Genomic DNA, 16,351 nt, shown 5'->3' on the forward strand with positions numbered 1-16,351 from the left:
CGTAGGGAATATCTGCGGTGCCGGAGCGTAGAGGGTTTCTGACGTGCAGGCAGGGTCCCCGGCAGGGCCTCAGCCAGGTTTTGCGCTTGCTCCCCATTACGGGGTATTTGCGTTGGCAGAGCAGCGGCCGGTACCGAACCGTTGTGACAATTCGGTCTTTGAAGCCTTTGGTCTCTGTTTAAGCCTTGTAGCACGTCCTGGTGAAGGTGTCATGGACCAGGGTGTGAAACGTGCTTATAGATATCACTACCAGCTAAGTTAAAAAACTAAAAAGTCCACATAGGACACATACAACATGCATGGCACAAACCGTGGATATTTTTTTTCTGTGGTAGGATTTAGTTTGTCTTTCTATTGCTTAGAAGGAAGAAATTATAATGAAGGAGTAGGGCAGAGTAGCATCAGAGATACTGCTGAGCTAGCTGCTCTGTTCTTTTATCCCAAGTTACTTTCTGTTTGCTGCCGTTGGATCCTTTTTAGGTCAGACATTCAAAGCAACGTCACAGGAAGCTACAAAGCTGAGTCTGGCATTCTCAGGGCCTCCACTGACTTCTGCAGAGGTGAGTGAAAGCCCCCACAGACTGTGAAATTGCTCTGTGTGTGACAAGTTTCAAGCATCTCTTGGTTCACTTGACTTAAACAAAGTCATTTGCTTCAGTGCAAACAAGGGATGTCAGTGTGGAATGCGCACTGTAGAGCGTATTAATCCAATTCAAGAATTGCCCAAAGAACTAATTTCTGTAAGTCAGGGAGACATACCAAATAGAAGTGTTTTTACATTCTTTTCTTTAACGTCTACAGCTGGTTTCTGAGAGACAGGACAATGCAGAGCTTAGATCTAACAAAGAATATGCAATATTTTTGGCTGTTAATTGAGAAAAGTGTATCACACCTGTGTCTGGAAAGCAAAAACCCTACAGGGCAGAATAATGACCTAAGCTACCCCTTGCTCTCTGATGCATGACCACCCCACCAGGGTGTGTTTTGGTACAGTCATGAGGTGGCTTATGATGTATACAGCTTGCTTACTGTATTATTGTGCTGAGTTTGTTTGTCAAGCAAGATGGCCATTACTGTGCTTCCCTTTTCTCAAGTGATTGCTTGTGAGACTTTCTAAATGTGGTGCAGCCATGCATTGCTCACAGTTAATCCTTTTGCCTGTCCATTTTCAGGATTGCCAGAAGCTGAGTGAAGATGTCCAAAATGCCATTCTTGCAGTTGCCACGGTGTACTACTGGCTCCCCAAGGGCCAAGGTGAGATAGCGAGAGCAGGGCAGTCACCACTATATAAGGCGATGGTTCCTTCAGCACTGTATAAGAAACCCAGTATTTCAGAGCCTAATGCGAGATCTGGCAGCTGCAAGAAAGCAAATTATCATGGGCAGATAGTCCCATTATCAGCTGTTCTGTAGACTTGCAACACATTTATGAGCAAAGCACTTGTCTATCTACTGTAGATTTCCATCTGTGAAAGAGTGATAACTTAGGAAGTATAGCTGTTTAGTTGTATAGTTGGTTGAGCATTCATTTTTATAAAGTGTTGAGATCCTTGTCCAAAGTCCTTTTGGAACAGGGAAACACATTGCTTCCTTCAAAATACTTGAAACTTAATTTATACAGCGTATCTGTGCAAATGGAGCAGTCTGTGTGTTTGTATTCAGCAGCTGCTTTCTGTTGGAGCTGACTTCATGTCAACTTTCTTGCTCTTTCTCGACTTCAACCAGGTACTACTCTTCGGAAGATGGTGCGAGATGCTACCACTGAAGTAGTGGAAGGAATTATCCAACTCACAGAAACAATTCTCAGCGCTCCATTGGAAAGGTAGTAATTTTCCAGGAAAAAAAGGAACAAAAGGTTGCGAGTATGCTTGTTAGAGAGCAGCAAGTGCAAACTGCTCCCTAAGGGAAGGGGGGGAAGCAGAAGTAGAGCATTGTTATGAGGCAGGAAAAGGCACTGGCCTCATCAGCAAAGGCCCTGTCCCCCAGTGTCTGACTAAGCAGAACAGTGTTGGTGAGGGCAGTGAGGTTCAGCCGAGATCATCAGACAAGCCCATAGTAATGAGGTCAAGCTGGAGAGTCAGGATCAGGATGCGGTAATCGGCACCAGACTCCATCCAGTGATTGCCCGGGATGTCCGTTACAATGAGTTGGGACTGGGGTCGAGGCAGAAAGGTTAAATCACTGGGTCAGGATGCAGGTCAGAGTCAAGGGAGAATGAGACTGGGTGCAGACATAACTGCTGCACATCTGTGATGCAGCACAAACGGGGCCCAGTGAAAGAGCCTCTGGGTAAAAGCATCTCCTAGGGTAAGGAAGGGCTGGTCCTCACTTCCAGCTTTCTTCACAATACCTCCTATCAGCAAAGGAGCTGGCCTTGTACGTAGCCGGCTAAGCTCTTCAACTGAAACAACTCCTAGGAGAGTGGAATACACTCAAGGCCCTGACTGTACCCTCATGTCCCAGTGGCTGAGACAGGTACGTTTGCCTACATGCAGAACAGATTTTTCATCCTGTTTGTGGCAAGGGAAGCTGCTGGGAGCAGAATTCCCATGAAGGTACTGGATAGCATTTGCACTGTTTGGCAGTTTTTGCCCTTGGAGTGAACTGTCATACGCAATGATTGTGCAGCTTTGTAAAGCAGTTATTGCACTGCTGCGGACCACTTTCTCTCTTTACAGATTACATGCCACTGCCCTTAAGTAGATACCAACAATCTCTGATACAAACTTCTGATCTGCGTAGATTCTGAAAGAGAAATAATTTGCCTAAGCATGTTGAGAGGCCTTTGTAAGAGGCTTCTGCTTCTTGTTCCAATAGATAATTAAACTCAGTAGGAGCCAGCACGTCCTGCTTTACACAGACATGAGATACTAGTGACAAGTTGGTTGGTGACATCTTTCCAGCAGAGCTTCTACTAGTGTGCATCATCTTTGGAGCAGAAAATAAAAACACCAGTCTAGCAGAGTGGTGTTATTGAGTCTAATTTTGAGGGGGTTTGTTTTGTTTCAGCTTGTCTCAGGAACAGCTTATATCGACTGGTGGTGTGTGGGAGGCGTGTGAGCAAGTGTCTAACCTGCCACGAGGTGAGTATTATATATGCAGAACAACAGAGCTAGAACATGTTTTCTTGGAATACAGTAGCCCTTGCAAGGGGTGTTCTAGCTAGTACAGCGAAGGCTTACTCATTCTGCAAAACCCGAGTGTTTTTGAAATGTATAAGCTTGGAAGCCAGGCCAGATTCTTTGGATGGCAACAGTGCAGCTCTGAGCTTTGCAAAAAGTTTGATCCTATAATCTCAAGATCTAACGATTGCAAACCTGGAAGAATGTTGTTGCAAGCTGATCTGAATCAGTGCAGTGCTACAGTTTGCATCCTTCTGCTTTTTCAGATAACCAGGCGGCAGTTGCGTCAGCTCTGGCTGCATGTCTAGGTGTGGTCAAGGATGCTCTGGAGGAGATGGAACATGTAAGGAAGACCGTTAGCCTTTGAGGAGCCTGCTGTGAGGGATTGCAGTGGTCGTTCAGTGATGAAACACAGGGATTGTTTTATATACAGGCTTGGTTTAAATTTGTTCTGATGTGAATTAGATTATTGTATTATATCTGGATTTTAATGAGTTTTTAAATGCAGTCCTGGTTTACTTTATCTAAGGTTGCCATAAAGCCATGTCCTGCATTGCAGGGGGGAGAAGTGGGGCAGGGCGGTTTAGGTTGATGTGAGGATGGCACTGTTTTCCAGGTTTTTACTGTTTGCTCTGTTGAACTGTAGCAGGGGATTAGTTTTTCTTAATCCAGTCCAGCTAGGATTAACAGAATCTGGCAACTGAGATGTTAGCTGGGAAGAGATTCCTCTGTAAATTATTTGTATGGTTTCCTAGATTGTTTTCCCTTTTCTTCTGGGTATTTCTGGAGTTGATGTTAGGCTCTGGGCTCTCAGTGCATCTGTGTTCTCAGGCTCTGGTGGAAGGGCAAGACCCATACAGTGACATCATGGAAGATGAAGAGCTGGGCGTTCGGGGCAACAGAGATACGTATTGGTCAGAAGCTGACCGGAAGCTGCTTAGCTCCTGCATGGGATTAATGAAGGCTTCTAAGGCTTGTCTGAAGAAGGTCTTGGGTGTAGTGAAGGCTTATGGCAAAGCTGATTCTCCAGAGCAGATAGCTCAGCTGGATGATCTTGCAGACATTGCAAACGAGATCAGTCCAAGGTAAGGAGCTCTCTCCCCATGCCACTTTTTGCTCCACAGCAGTCTCTGTCTTACTTGAGGTCCAGAGAATGGATTAGGAAAACCTTTGAGACTGAAGCTGTGGTGGAAGCAGGTGTGGTGGGAAGGCTAATATGGCACGGGCTGTTGAGAGATATGCAAATGTGGAGAGGACCATGAGCGGAGCTGTGTCTGTGTCTGACGCTGAGGCAAGAGTTGGCACACAGATGTCTGAGAAGGCAGTGAGAAGCATCCCATGGGTATGACTGACATGCACTGCTGTTCCTGTCTCAGATTCAGAGTGGGTGTAGGCTTTGACCTACATGACTTGTGTTGTCAGGACCTGTTTTCCATTGTTCCCCTCTCTTCTATTCTAGTGTTGATGAGCTGGCACTGAGCATGTACCCACCTGTAAACGAGCTGGCTGTGCGACTCAATGTAAGTATCTGCAGCCCGCATGCGGGTCTACCTGCTTGTCTGTAGAGAAGGAGAAATCTAATTGGAGGGATTATGTCACTGTCAGGCAGAGGTGGGTGTTTGTGACTGTCTCAGTAAGAAGCCCTTAGGGATGAAGAGTCTTCTTTGGTTCTTGTACACTTAGCTTCCTTCAGATGGAAATGCATTCCTCATCTTTACTTCTTCAGGGAAGAGCATGGCTGCTTGAGCTGTGGCTCTGAACTATAATCCATAGCGATGTCCAATGACAGTACCTCAGGAAAGTGAGGTCTAAGGCTACAGTATACTGCATGTCTGCTTTCTTCCTTGGGTAATGTAGACTTGCTCAAATAAAGTAATGTGAACTAAAAATAGAAATGAAAAATTCTCACATTGAGTGTGGTTAGGCACTGGAACAAGCTGCTCAGAGAAGCGGCTGAATCTCCATCTCTGGCACTACTCAAAATATGACTGGGCAAGGCCTTGAGTAACCCGACTGAACTTCAGAGTGGGCCTTGCTTGGAGCAGGAGGTTGTACTGGATGACTTCCAGGGGTCCCTTCAATCATAAATTAAGTATGTATCTTCTTTTTATCTGAGGCTTTTTATTCTTAATCCTGGTTTTATGCCTTTGGCCGGGAGCTTGATTTTTGGGGGTACATGAAGAAAAGTATTGCTTAATATCAGATTACATTACCGTTAGTCACTTGTAACTTCATGCCTTAATATCGGTTACCAATTTCTAATAGGTGTATCTTTTTAAAGAAAAAGCATTTTAATGCAGGCTTTAAAAAACAGCCTGTCTTTATGTTCTCTTGTCCCAGCCAGCAGTAGGTTGGGCGACACTCCCAGCATGGCAGTGATAGGTAGCTTCTGCATCGGGGTCTGTGGCATTTTTACTCATTCTTGGCTGTGTTGGATATTCCTACACCCCTCTTTCTATTCCAATAGCGCTGGGTCCCATTCTTTCCATGTTTGGCTCACTTTATTTCTCTTTTTGTTTGTTTCTAGGCTGCTAAGTTGGCCTCGGTATTAAAGAAAGCCTTAGAGATTACAAAGTGAGTATGAGTTACAGTGTCATACATTCCCTGCTATGAAGACTGGTATCTTTATGCCTCCTGTCAAAGGCGACTCATTTTTACACAGCAAATGGTGGCACTTTGGAATAATGATGATGTTAACCATTCACAAAGAGATGGGAGTAAGGAAACGACGTTAGGGATGAAAGTGATTCCCACTGAAGACACAAACATATGTGTTAAGGTTTGGGGGTAGAGATATGCATGTGGGGTCTTCCTTGCTGAAAGGACTCTGGGGCTATAGCAGTCCTGTTTTAATGCTGTGGTAATTCAGCTCTTCATAATACCCGTGTGCTGTCTGGATGCATAGGTATAAGACACCCAGGAGGCTTTCCTAATTAATTTCCTCCACTTTTGCAGGACAAGCCATGTATGTCCACCATCAGAGGAAGGCTGGGTGCAGTTTCTAACTGGTGCAGTAGATCACAACATGAACAAAATCAAGAACTTCACTCAGGGTCAACTTTAGCTCTTCCTTGTCTACGTGTGTTGCTGCCGCTGGCTCTGGCAGAGGCTTTTCCAGTGAATGTCGCTGTTCCCCGGCTACTGGGAGAATGATGAGGACAATGTTTTTTAGGAGAAAACCTGCCAATTTGTAAAGCTTTCCCAGGGAGCTACCCTTTGCCATTGCAGAAGGCGTTGCTTTGTTTGAATTCCTGGGATGGTGCAGTGCTGCATCTTCATGCTGTGAATGTACCCCGTTCTTCAGACAGTACAACTATGGGGTTCAAAGAACAATAAAATATTGCTAGATTTGCATGAGTGGCTTTATATGTTTTCAAATGGCACAGGATATATACAGAAGGAGAGGGTCTTGCTGCTTTTGCAAGCAGCCTGATGAGCCATTAAAAAATAGGCAGCACTGCTGCCATTTCCCGTCTAATATTAGAGCAGTGAGCTATCTTTCTCTTTTTCCTCAGAAAGCAGTAGGAAAATACTATTTACTACTTTAACAATGACAAGAATCTGTAGGGGGATAAGAGTATATCTCTGGAGAAATGCTACATCATCACTTTTAAGTTCTAAAATACCCTTTTTTGTCACGGGCAAGGAAAAATGAGTAAGCAGTTGAGTTCAGCACTTATGCATAGTGTGGAGTGCAGCATCTGCTTGAGGATTTAGCCTATCTTTGTCACAGTGAAGTTCAAGTTATAAAACTGGAAAGTGGGCATAGCGGCAGAAGGGCGGGAGTTGAGTTTGTACAAATAACTGAAGTCAGACATGGTTTTAAATACAACTTTAATTAACTGTTAGCATCTATGCTTGCCTAAGATCGGGGCACAGATCATGACCACTCTTTCGTAAACAGGACAGCAGGACCCGTTGCAAGTTTGGCGTCAGGCAGTTGCAATGTCGATAGTTTTGTAGCTCTTCAGGTTCTGGAGTTGACGACAGGTAAGATGTGCAGTGAGTCTCCGGGGCCCTGCTTGCGTGGGGGTGAATGGGATTTGCAGCTGTTGGGTGCTTTTAGGTGGCACAGGACCTAACCTGAAAGGCAAGAAGGGATTATACAGGACGCGTACCACTTGGTATTTCTGGTTCCCAGGGCGTTTGCTAGACAGGAGTGGAAAGGAAAAAAAAAAAGGCAGTAGAAGGTGGCCAGCAGTTATCTGAACTACCACAGTGGAGTTGTGATCTGACAGTACTTTGTGAGGGAGATGTGGCAGGAGAGTTGAACTCCCTGTGGAGGCATCTATGGCTACATTGTCCTAATGCAGCTTCTCAAGAGAAATGTGTTCTGTTTTCACCTGAAGGAGAGCGTGTGTTTTTTGATTACTCTTGGCTGAGTCTGGTTTGCCTGGTTCTTCAGTAGAGAAGGGAGAGACACTATTAAAATTGTACCTAGGGTCTGTCTTTATTGCAGACAGTGGGCAATGGGTGGAAAGATATGTCACAGACATTCTAGTTTTACCCCGCTTCTGGATATTCAAGTGGCTATCTGAAAAGCAGTTTATTTCTCAACAGCAAATAGTTTCTGAATTTCATAGCTCAATTCAGTGGCTTGTAACTGTTGTCTTAGTTAATGAGTGTTTCTGCATAAGTATTGTGGTGCTGCTTTTGTTGCCCTATTTGTTGTCAGGGAGCTTTCTTTCTGTCTAGGCCTTTGGGCTTGAAGCTTTCACAAATGTCATACTGGCTTCAACTTATGTATTACACATCTGTTCAAGGTTCTGTTATCTGGCTTTTCTCCTTTTCAGTGTGAAAACTGTATGGTTTATCTGTAAATAAAGGACAGGATGCCTGAGGCTTTCATGCTGTAGCAGTCTCTTCCTGCCATGTTTTGCCCATTTATTTTTGGGGAGAGCCATTTCTGTGCAAGCTTTTCTGTAGCTTGTATTGTGTCTCTTTTACCATTTTACTGTTCTTAGATCAAGCAGTTTGCACTTACCTGTACTTCCTTTGTCTGTAAATGAGCCCTCGCCCTGCAACCACTATAACACACTTCTCCAAGGGTTCAGTGAGAGGATTCAGGAGGCTGATCTTTGCTGTGCTTGGCTGATACTGTACCATGTTTTCTGGAAACTGTTGAAAGAAGAAAATGAGCTGAAACTGAGAGAAGGAGAGAAAGATTCTTCTGTGATTCAAAGGAGAATAATGATTTTATTTATTTTTTTGTTTTTTTGGTGCCAGAGGTCTCGGTCTAAGTTGCCAATTGCCAGAAGAGGCACAGTCCACCTTACATTCTCTTCAACTGTAGTCTTCTGCTATAGTTTCCCTCTGCAGCCTCTGATTTCCGGACTGGCGAGTTAGGAGTCATTGGGATTTCCTTCTACTCACACATGGGCAAAGTAGAAGTGAGAGAACTGTATACAGCAGTGTGGCACAGCTCACCTTTCCCAACTGATTCTCAGTGCTTTGAAAGCGGACAGCATCCCAACAGATTTATTTTTTATTTTTTTGCCACTTGTGACTATAAATACTGCAGTAACAGAATGATAGACTAATCAAACCTCAATAGTGAGAGGGGGATCACAAATGCTGATCTCTTCCTGTGCAAAGTATATGTAGAAGGAGTCCTCATCTCTCAGCATGGCGGTCAGCCTAAGCAGACGGTTCTCTCCCAACTCTTCTCTGTACCGTGAGTAAGGCACGAAGACTTGCAGGTTTTTAGCTGGAAGACAGAGTGGTGAAATACAGATGGCAGTGCAGATAAGTACAGTCTGGTCTTAGCCTGCACAGCACCTAGGAGTGTTTAGTGCCCCACACTGTACTAAAATCTGCAGCATCTAAAAGCTTAAGTGATCCCAAGTGGATTTGCAGATTCAAAATCTCTAAGGTAATGTTGCCAAAGTGTTTTATTTCAATCATCTACAATTAGCTATTCAGCCAGCTTTTTGTAAACTAATGGCTAAGTGCATTTTCCTTGAAGTGAGAGGGCTAGATGTACTTTTCTAGCCATGCACCCAGTAGAGTCCTTACCTTCATTGGTTTTGAGGATAAAATTAAACTCTTCCTTCCAAAGTTGGGTAATGGGCACGCCATTATAATGTAGAGCCTGGGCCCCAATTACCAGGTGAGTAGCTTTTTCTCCACCACTGTGGTTAAACACGTCAATGGAAAGCGGAAAATCTTGACCCAGTAGCAGAGAACTCTTGGACTGGAGGTGGATGAAAAGGTTAACTGGCTCTTCAAGGGTAGCAGGAATGGAGCTAAGCTGCGGTTCAGTGCTGCTGCTGGTTGTCTCAAGTTTCTTTATCTTTCTGTAGGCTTTGTCAAGTGCTACTCTTTCCTGAAGAGAACCTGTCACAAAAAAGGGAGCACATATTTTGGTGTTCTTTCCTGTTTACTAGGGATGTGTGCAGCAGTAAATGCAGGAGGATGATGCTGGATTATCCCGGCAGTACTGTAGATAACTTTCTAAGAGCATGGAGAGAGATCCTGCTGTGTGTCTGGTTGGAGCAGTTCAAGAATTTCAGCTGACAGGACATACATTGGATGTACCTGAAAGATTCTACTTGGAAAGATTTGTCACAGTTTTTAAAACGCCTTGGTGCTAACATTTGTCAGTAAAAGAGGCAGTTGCCTCTTTAACTGTAGCTGTAGCTAGGGCATAGCGCTGTTCTCTGGGAATAGGCTGCAGCCAAGGACACAACATGCCATAGGCTGAGGTGGCAGGGCTGGGTCAGGGAAACAGCACTCAGTGATAAATTCTGAAGGGGAAACTACTTTTTGAGGGAGGGATGTAGGCAATATCTGGGAGCACAGCAGTCCTTTTCAGAAGGCTGGAGTCTGAAATATGTCTGGGGTAATGAGAGGTGAATGTACAGAGTGAGAAATCGGGAAGGAATTTTTTCCAGACAGGAAAATGCCTGGTGAAGAAAGGCCTGGCCTTCTAGAGAGCTATTTAATGTAATTAAGCAGGATGAAATTCGGGGTATGACCTGTGCTTTGATTCTGTAGACAGCAAGAGTAAGGTGTTCTTTGCGACTCAGGAAGGGAAGTAGGGAGAAGTGGATGGCCCTAATGCTCTGGTGTGGCGCTGCTCTCTAGTCCTTTACTCTTCACTTGTAACCCTGGCAGGAAATGTGCTCAGCCACTTGCCTACCCCATACCTTCAGGATACTTGTAGTTTTGTGTGATATCCTCACAGCGTTCACTGCCCACACTCTTGGTGCTGATGTTGTTGCCAGTGTACTTTGTGCTACCGAGAGCTGGCTTGAGAGTGTCATCTGCTTTTTGTATCCAGACCTGGCACTTGGCATTGATGGCAGCAAAGAAGTAGCAGACATCATAATCAACTTCCGTGTCCCCTTCCTTGATGGCCTGAACAGGGGCTGGCCCGCAGAAGGATGGACCTGAAGAGAAAATGCGGCCCAGTTAAGATTCAGAAGCTTTACCAAGTAGGGTATCTAGTTTAGGAGGACATTAGGGAGCGGCGTTGTTACAGAGCTCTTAGAGCTACACAAGCTGCACAAACCAAACAGATGAATGATGATTTAGTGCCTAAAGTCAACAGGGTGAGTCTCTGTCCTTTTGCATCCTTCCATTGAAAGTTGTGGAAGGGGGAAAATGTTGAACTGTTCCACTCCTCCAAGCTCATCTTTGGTATCTTACCTTTGCTTTTTTTCTGGCAGGTGGCATCCAGTGCCTGCCACCCGCTGTACTCTGGTAGCAAGTCTGCTCGAGCCATCCAGCATTCGTTCCAAGCGTGGAAGGTCCTGCAAGAGACAACATCAAGTGCTTATACCAAGGGACTGAGCCCTGAGGTACGGTAAAGTTTAAGCTAAACCACAGCCAATTAATGCTGCTTTGAAAGAGCTCGGTGCATGTTGAGGAAAGCAGAGACCATGGGTTTTGACACAAGTGGAGTTTCTCTAGCTGGACTGGGCTATCATTCTTCCTTTGTGGACCCTAGTAATAGGGCACTCCTCTGTTTTGGTTGCAGTGGTTTCTCAAGAACAGGTCATGTAGACAGGATCTCAGCTGAGCTGTCCCCTATCTACCTCCCTGCAGCTGCTTACCTCTTTCTTCACCCCACCTCCCCACCACCCTCAGATCACTTCCGAGATCCAGGTGTTGTCTCAAATTCTTGCTTGGGCCCTTCCCCGTTTTCTTACCAGACACGGGCACTCTTGTCTTGTGTAAGCAGTGTCCCATCTTCATCGTAATACTCATCCACACTCAGGCTGCTGTTAGTGTTGTGAGCCCACGTAAAACCTGTGACCACTCTGGTAGGAATTCCCAGGCACCTCAGAACTGTGCAGAAGAAAGAGCTGTGAATCAGTTGTGCATCCTGCCCTAAGGGTGTCTCTGCTGATAGATGTAGAGCCCTTTTTGGTGCTTAGCCTATTAGGAATAGCACCAGGCCTTCTGTTTGGACTTTGCAGGAGGCACTGCCCCCTCAGGCAATAAACTATCATAGGTGCCTTTGGTGAATGGTGTCTACTGACACTCTTATCTTAAAACTAGCAGTGCTGAATGTTGATGAGGAAACTCTGAGGATCTGCCTCTCACCTGAAGATTAAAGGTTGCGTTACTGGAATCTGTGTTAATCCAGAAATTTAGGCATGTGAGAGAGGTTCTCCAGACCAAACGAGACTTTGTTCAACACAAGTCTGACCACTGCTGTACCTGAACACATCACTGCAGCGAACACCCAGCACTGCCCGTAGCGGACAGGCTTGCATTGCGATGAAACCCACTGCTGGAGTATGGGGATGCTTCCCAGCCACTTAGAAGGGGATGTCCCATTGTAGTGTTGGCCGGTCCCATATTCTGTGAGGATTCCTCTGAACTCATTGCAGTTTAGCTGCAGGGAAGGAGGAGAGAAAGATGGATTAAGGCATTGCGTCTCTTTGGTAGGTGTACCTCATCCCGTTTGATGAAGCTACTCCTAAGGCAGATGAAACCAAAAGGATTTCTTTCGCAAAGCATGAAGGTTATGGCTGAGCAGAACAGGTAAACAACAGTCTACCCTGAGATTTATTCAGTAAGTGTACTGTCACTGCTAAGAAACTCCTGCAAGAGAACTTGTCTGCTGCAGGAATATCAAGAGCGGCTGGAGATGGGCAGGAGGTGTTGTTTGGAACAGCCCCGGGAAGGCAATCGTCTTTGCTCAGTGGCTTGAGAAGATGCTAGCCTTGCTCTGCATTCGGGTTTTCTCTGCTAGGGTCAGGGCTGCTGTCTGCTCTCCTTACCATGGCAGCAACTATGCGGCAGATGTAAATAGGACTCTTGCGCTGGGTGTGATCCTTGTGTCGTTGATGGTGTTCACCGACATCCAGCAGTGTGAAGCAGATGTCAACAATATCTTCCTCAAACTGAAACAAGAACACATTATTTCAGGAAATTTGACCTGAACAGTTGTTCTATGGAGTCCCTGCAAGGATTTGTAACTGTGCAGATTATTTCTCCCTTTCTGCTTGTAGTCTGATGTATGTGGACTATGGAGGAAAGCCCTAGGCAGAGATTTAGAGGGGAAGCACAACGTACTAAAGGCAGACCTACAGCTTCATTGCAGCAAAGTGGGAAATGCATTAGCATGATGGTGTATCCTCTGATTGAGGGAAATTGATGTTTTTCTGGAGCACTCTCTAGGTTGGCACAGCGGTACTTTTGTGATCTGGTGGTGTCAGTAGGGGGAATAAAATCCCATTGTAATCACTGGCTGGGTCAGATGGACCTGGGCAGATTGGAAGATGTACTTGTCCTCACTTTAGCTGTAAAATAGAGGCAGTATTATGAAGCTCTGTTAAATGCTTTTAAATCTGTTGATGAAAGGATGGTATGCAAAACCCAGGTATAGATCAATGCATTTCTTCATAGAGGACAGCCTGAGAAGGTGGTAAAAATTACATATACTGGGTTATGGGACTTCATACACAGATCCCTGTTCTCCTGCACAGTCTTAGAGGTAGTGAGTGCAGAGAGTAAGTTCTTTCATCGAAGCCACAGTATGGAAATGGAGAGCAACCTGTGCACACAGGAGACAGGCACCCTTGATCTGCTGGTGGCTGTAAGAGAGCACAGATGTACAGTGCCTATTGCTTACCTGACTGAAATCCCAGGGTTGTGCTAGGACTTCATTTTCAGTCCCCCAGTAGATGACACCCTCTTGGTTTAAAATGTACTCCTGCCGCTGTGCCTCATTAGCCAAGAACACCTCATCATCTAGATTAGAGGAAAAAAGCATCAGAAAGCAAGCATTCCTGGTCTCAGATGCACTTGCATTTATTTCTCTTACATCGCAGACTTCACGGCAGTCCAGGGACTTAGGAAGTGCCTGGCATTCTGCCCTGGAAAAATACCACAGATTGTGAATTGAACAGAAGAGAAGAATTTGTCATCTCTGTTTCTTTGTTCAAAAAGTTCCTCCAGACCTAGGCTAGTGCACTAGCTAGCTCTTTTACTCTCCTGACTGTTAACTTCTCTAATCCTAAGAAAGATACAGTGGCCTTAATCAGACCAATTGTAATCTTGACTCATCCTAAAATCTCTGTTATAGGACACACTTTGTCAAACATTTTTCCCGTTAGCAGAAGCACAGGGCTCTTGCAGTGGAGCATTCCAGGAACAGGGCAGAAGTGCTAGGGCAGGCAGCTTTGAGCTTTTATTGGCCCTGACCTCCTGCCTAAGGTGCTGTGAGGAACAGGGCAGGAGTGGTGAGGAGCATGAGGTACATCAGCCTCCAGGGAGGCAGAGCTCAAGAGCTGCTTTTTGGAGTGACTGATCCAGCCTGCCTTTGTTTCTGACCACGTACCTTGGCACCAGGGATTAAAGAGAAGGGTGAAGTTGCCCAGGAGACAGTAAGACTTGGAGGTGTGTAAAAGCAGAGCATATTGGCCGATGGGGGCGTTGGCGGGTGCGTTCACAGAGATGGTCCAGAAGCACGGGTCCTGTTCTTCCAGTGCTGCGCTCCACTGCGTCTGGTCTCCCAGGCTGGAGATGGGAAATTCCGTCTGAGTTCCATCTGCTTTGGAAGGATGCGGTCCTGCAGCCAAAGAGATGTGGTTGTATCTATTGCAGACAAGCATCCTCACCCCATGCTGATTGCAGGGACCTTGTCTATGTCTGGAGCCATGGCTCTTCTTTCTTATGAGAGAGTCTTAACCCTTCAGCAGCCTAACGCCTGGTGAATCTTCCTGTGGTTAGTACTGTACTCAGGCCTCCCTGTTTGAAAGTGGGATGTGTTTTTCATAGGTTTGTAGAAACCAGGAACAGGCCAAACCTGCTGCTCCTGGGATTCAGTGTCTTGTAACAAAAGTCATAGCCAAATGCTTAAATTATGGTAAAACAAGCGGGGGCTGAATACTGCTGCCCTTCTTAGGGGTCTCACTAGAAAACGCTCTTTAACAGCAAACATCTGTAACAGGCTAGCCAAATTTGAACGCTCCTAAAGCAAAAGATAGGAGAGATCCAGTGAGCACTTCCAATCATAGAGTAGTGATCCTGCATTGGTTATTGTGCTTTTCTGGAAAGAGATCTAGTTTTGACCCTACAGTCCCAGCAGCAGGAGACTTGACTGCTTTACTCTGCCTTAGATGAACAGCTCACCTCTAGATGTGGATACCTTTGTCCAGCTCTGGAGATGGCTTTTGCCACCAGTTCTGTTCTTCGGGTGGGTGGAGGAACAGAGCTGCGATAGGCATGGTAGTGATGTTACCTGTCTGTACTATGAGGAAGGTCCTCTTCAGCTGCTGCAGGTAGCTGTGTATTGGAGCTGAGAAGCTCACGGTGACAGTGAATGGCTGTCCCCGCCTCACCATAAGCCTTTTAGTGCTGATTTCTTCTGTGTGGTGGTTACTGTTGTTCTTTGTGATCTTAAAATCACATTTTTTGATGCTCAGACCTGTAGTGTGAGAGGATATAGAATGAGTTTGGGGCCGTGAGTTGCCCAGTCTGGCCCTGGGCCACGTCCTGAGATACACAAACAGCCAATAGTGTTTCCCCACTCAGACGTATCTCCCTGCCTTAGAAACCTTCTGCCCAGTGACTATAAGGAGCTTCATTCTTCATGGTTTTCATTTGTCTGCTCTCTCTTTATGTCTAACTTGCCTTGTCCTCTGCATTGATACCTTCTCCCATTGCTGTTGTCCCTTCTGTGTTTGTTGCACGAGTCCCACTGGATCGTGTGTGTTTTGGTTTGTTTTTTTTTCCCCATATGAATTTTGTCATGTGTTTTCCGTGAATGATTCTGGTCTGGCTTTTAAATCCCTTTACAGCTGTCCTTGTTCATAGTCCTGCACCAGTTCAAGCTTTGCAGAGTCAGCTCTGACCTCATATATTTTCTTCTTGGTGACCAAGATGACTGTTCTGGCAATCTTGTAGACTGGTGAGTTGTATGCACTCTGACTCCTGCTCTTCCCTATGACTTTCTTGGATCTTATTGCCACTTTCTCAAAGGTTCCTCGGAACCTGGCCCCTCTCCCTGCTCAAGTGGCTACAACACTTAGTATTCTCTCTTCTCAATTTTGTAGTCTGGCTTACCTTCTGCCACCCCTGTCCCCCTATCCTCTGTTATGGATAACACCTCTGCCGGTGCTTCCAGACTCTTTCATGTCTGCCTTAGCTGCCTCTTACTCCTTCTCTCAAACTCCTCTCAGGCATTGCTGCCAGCTTCTCTTTGCTGTGCCTTTTTGTGCAGTGTGCTGTACAAAAGTCCCTTAGCCTTTAGAGCACTTTCTTGGCTCCTGCCCTGTAAGAAGCTCACCTCATCTACGAGCCTTATGAGCACTGTCTCGGAGCAGGGACAGTTGTTTTTTTTGGTTTTTTTCAGACATAAAACTAGCAAATGCTTGGGACTAACCAAAGTGATATTTTTGCTTACCTTGGCCCATGTCTAGTTCCCTGTACCGTGAAAGACTTCAGCTCCTGCTTGCTCCGGTAGGCAATGGTTCCTTCCTTCAGCTTTCTTAAAAAATCATCCACTTGTGAAGTTGTTTGTTCAGTTCCTTTATCAAGGGTGGGACATGAAGTTGCCAGCTCTCCATCAGCTTATCTTGCTGGCCTGCTGTGCAGAAGTTTAGGGCTCCCTTATCTCTCAGACCACACTAAAGAGCAGAAAGGGGTGACTTTTCCTACCTACAGATGAGGCTAAATTCCGCAGCGGGATGTGAAGCCTATAAAGACAGCCAGTGACAATTTCTTCAAAGAGGACCCCAGAGTAGGAAATGCAAGTCTTAGCTTGCACAGAAT

The 16,351-nt window shown here is 45.6% G+C and overlaps 2 protein-coding genes across 2 annotated transcripts; one reads left to right on the forward strand and one right to left on the reverse strand.

The window, feature by feature from the left end:
- Positions 1 to 480: 480 nt before the first annotated feature.
- On the forward strand, positions 481 to 6,269 carry CCNDBP1 (cyclin D-type binding-protein 1; the record flags this gene model as incomplete). The annotated part of the gene is made up of 9 exons (XM_010184952.1): positions 481 to 560; positions 1,173 to 1,254; positions 1,725 to 1,821; positions 3,009 to 3,082; positions 3,388 to 3,464; positions 3,953 to 4,206; positions 4,581 to 4,641; positions 5,649 to 5,695; positions 6,077 to 6,269. Coding segments are annotated over 9 exons (881 nt in total), but the record flags the coding sequence as incomplete, so codon positions are not given.
- Positions 6,270 to 7,053: 784 nt separating this feature from the next.
- On the reverse strand, positions 7,054 to 15,993 carry EPB42 (erythrocyte membrane protein band 4.2). Its single transcript, XM_010184953.1, has 13 exons — positions 15,984 to 15,993; positions 14,820 to 15,005; positions 13,917 to 14,147; positions 13,209 to 13,327; positions 12,355 to 12,477; positions 11,789 to 11,966; positions 11,275 to 11,413; positions 10,772 to 10,875; positions 10,270 to 10,512; positions 9,137 to 9,457; positions 8,668 to 8,828; positions 8,106 to 8,239; positions 7,054 to 7,204 (listed from the first exon to the last, which is right to left on the reverse strand). Exons 1-13 carry the CDS (start codon positions 15,991 to 15,993, stop codon positions 7,054 to 7,056), a joined length of 2,100 nt encoding a protein of 699 aa, XP_010183255.1.
- Positions 15,994 to 16,351: the final 358 nt, after the last annotated feature.

This window comes from Mesitornis unicolor, unplaced genomic scaffold (assembly GCF_000695765.1).
Source record: "Mesitornis unicolor isolate BGI_N332 unplaced genomic scaffold, ASM69576v1 scaffold54775, whole genome shotgun sequence".
Lineage (NCBI taxonomy): Eukaryota > Metazoa > Chordata > Aves > Mesitornithiformes > Mesitornithidae > Mesitornis > Mesitornis unicolor.

Coding starts and splice junctions, on each gene's coding strand:
- EPB42 (XM_010184953.1), bottom strand. Junction 14,148..14,819: donor CTTCCTCATAGTACAGACAG/GTAACATCACTA, acceptor CTTTGGCTGCAG/GACCGCATCCTTCCAAAGCA. Junction 8,829..9,136: donor TATCCTCAAAACCAATGAAG/GTAAGGACTCTA, acceptor TCTGTCTTCCAG/CTAAAAACCTGCAAGTCTTC.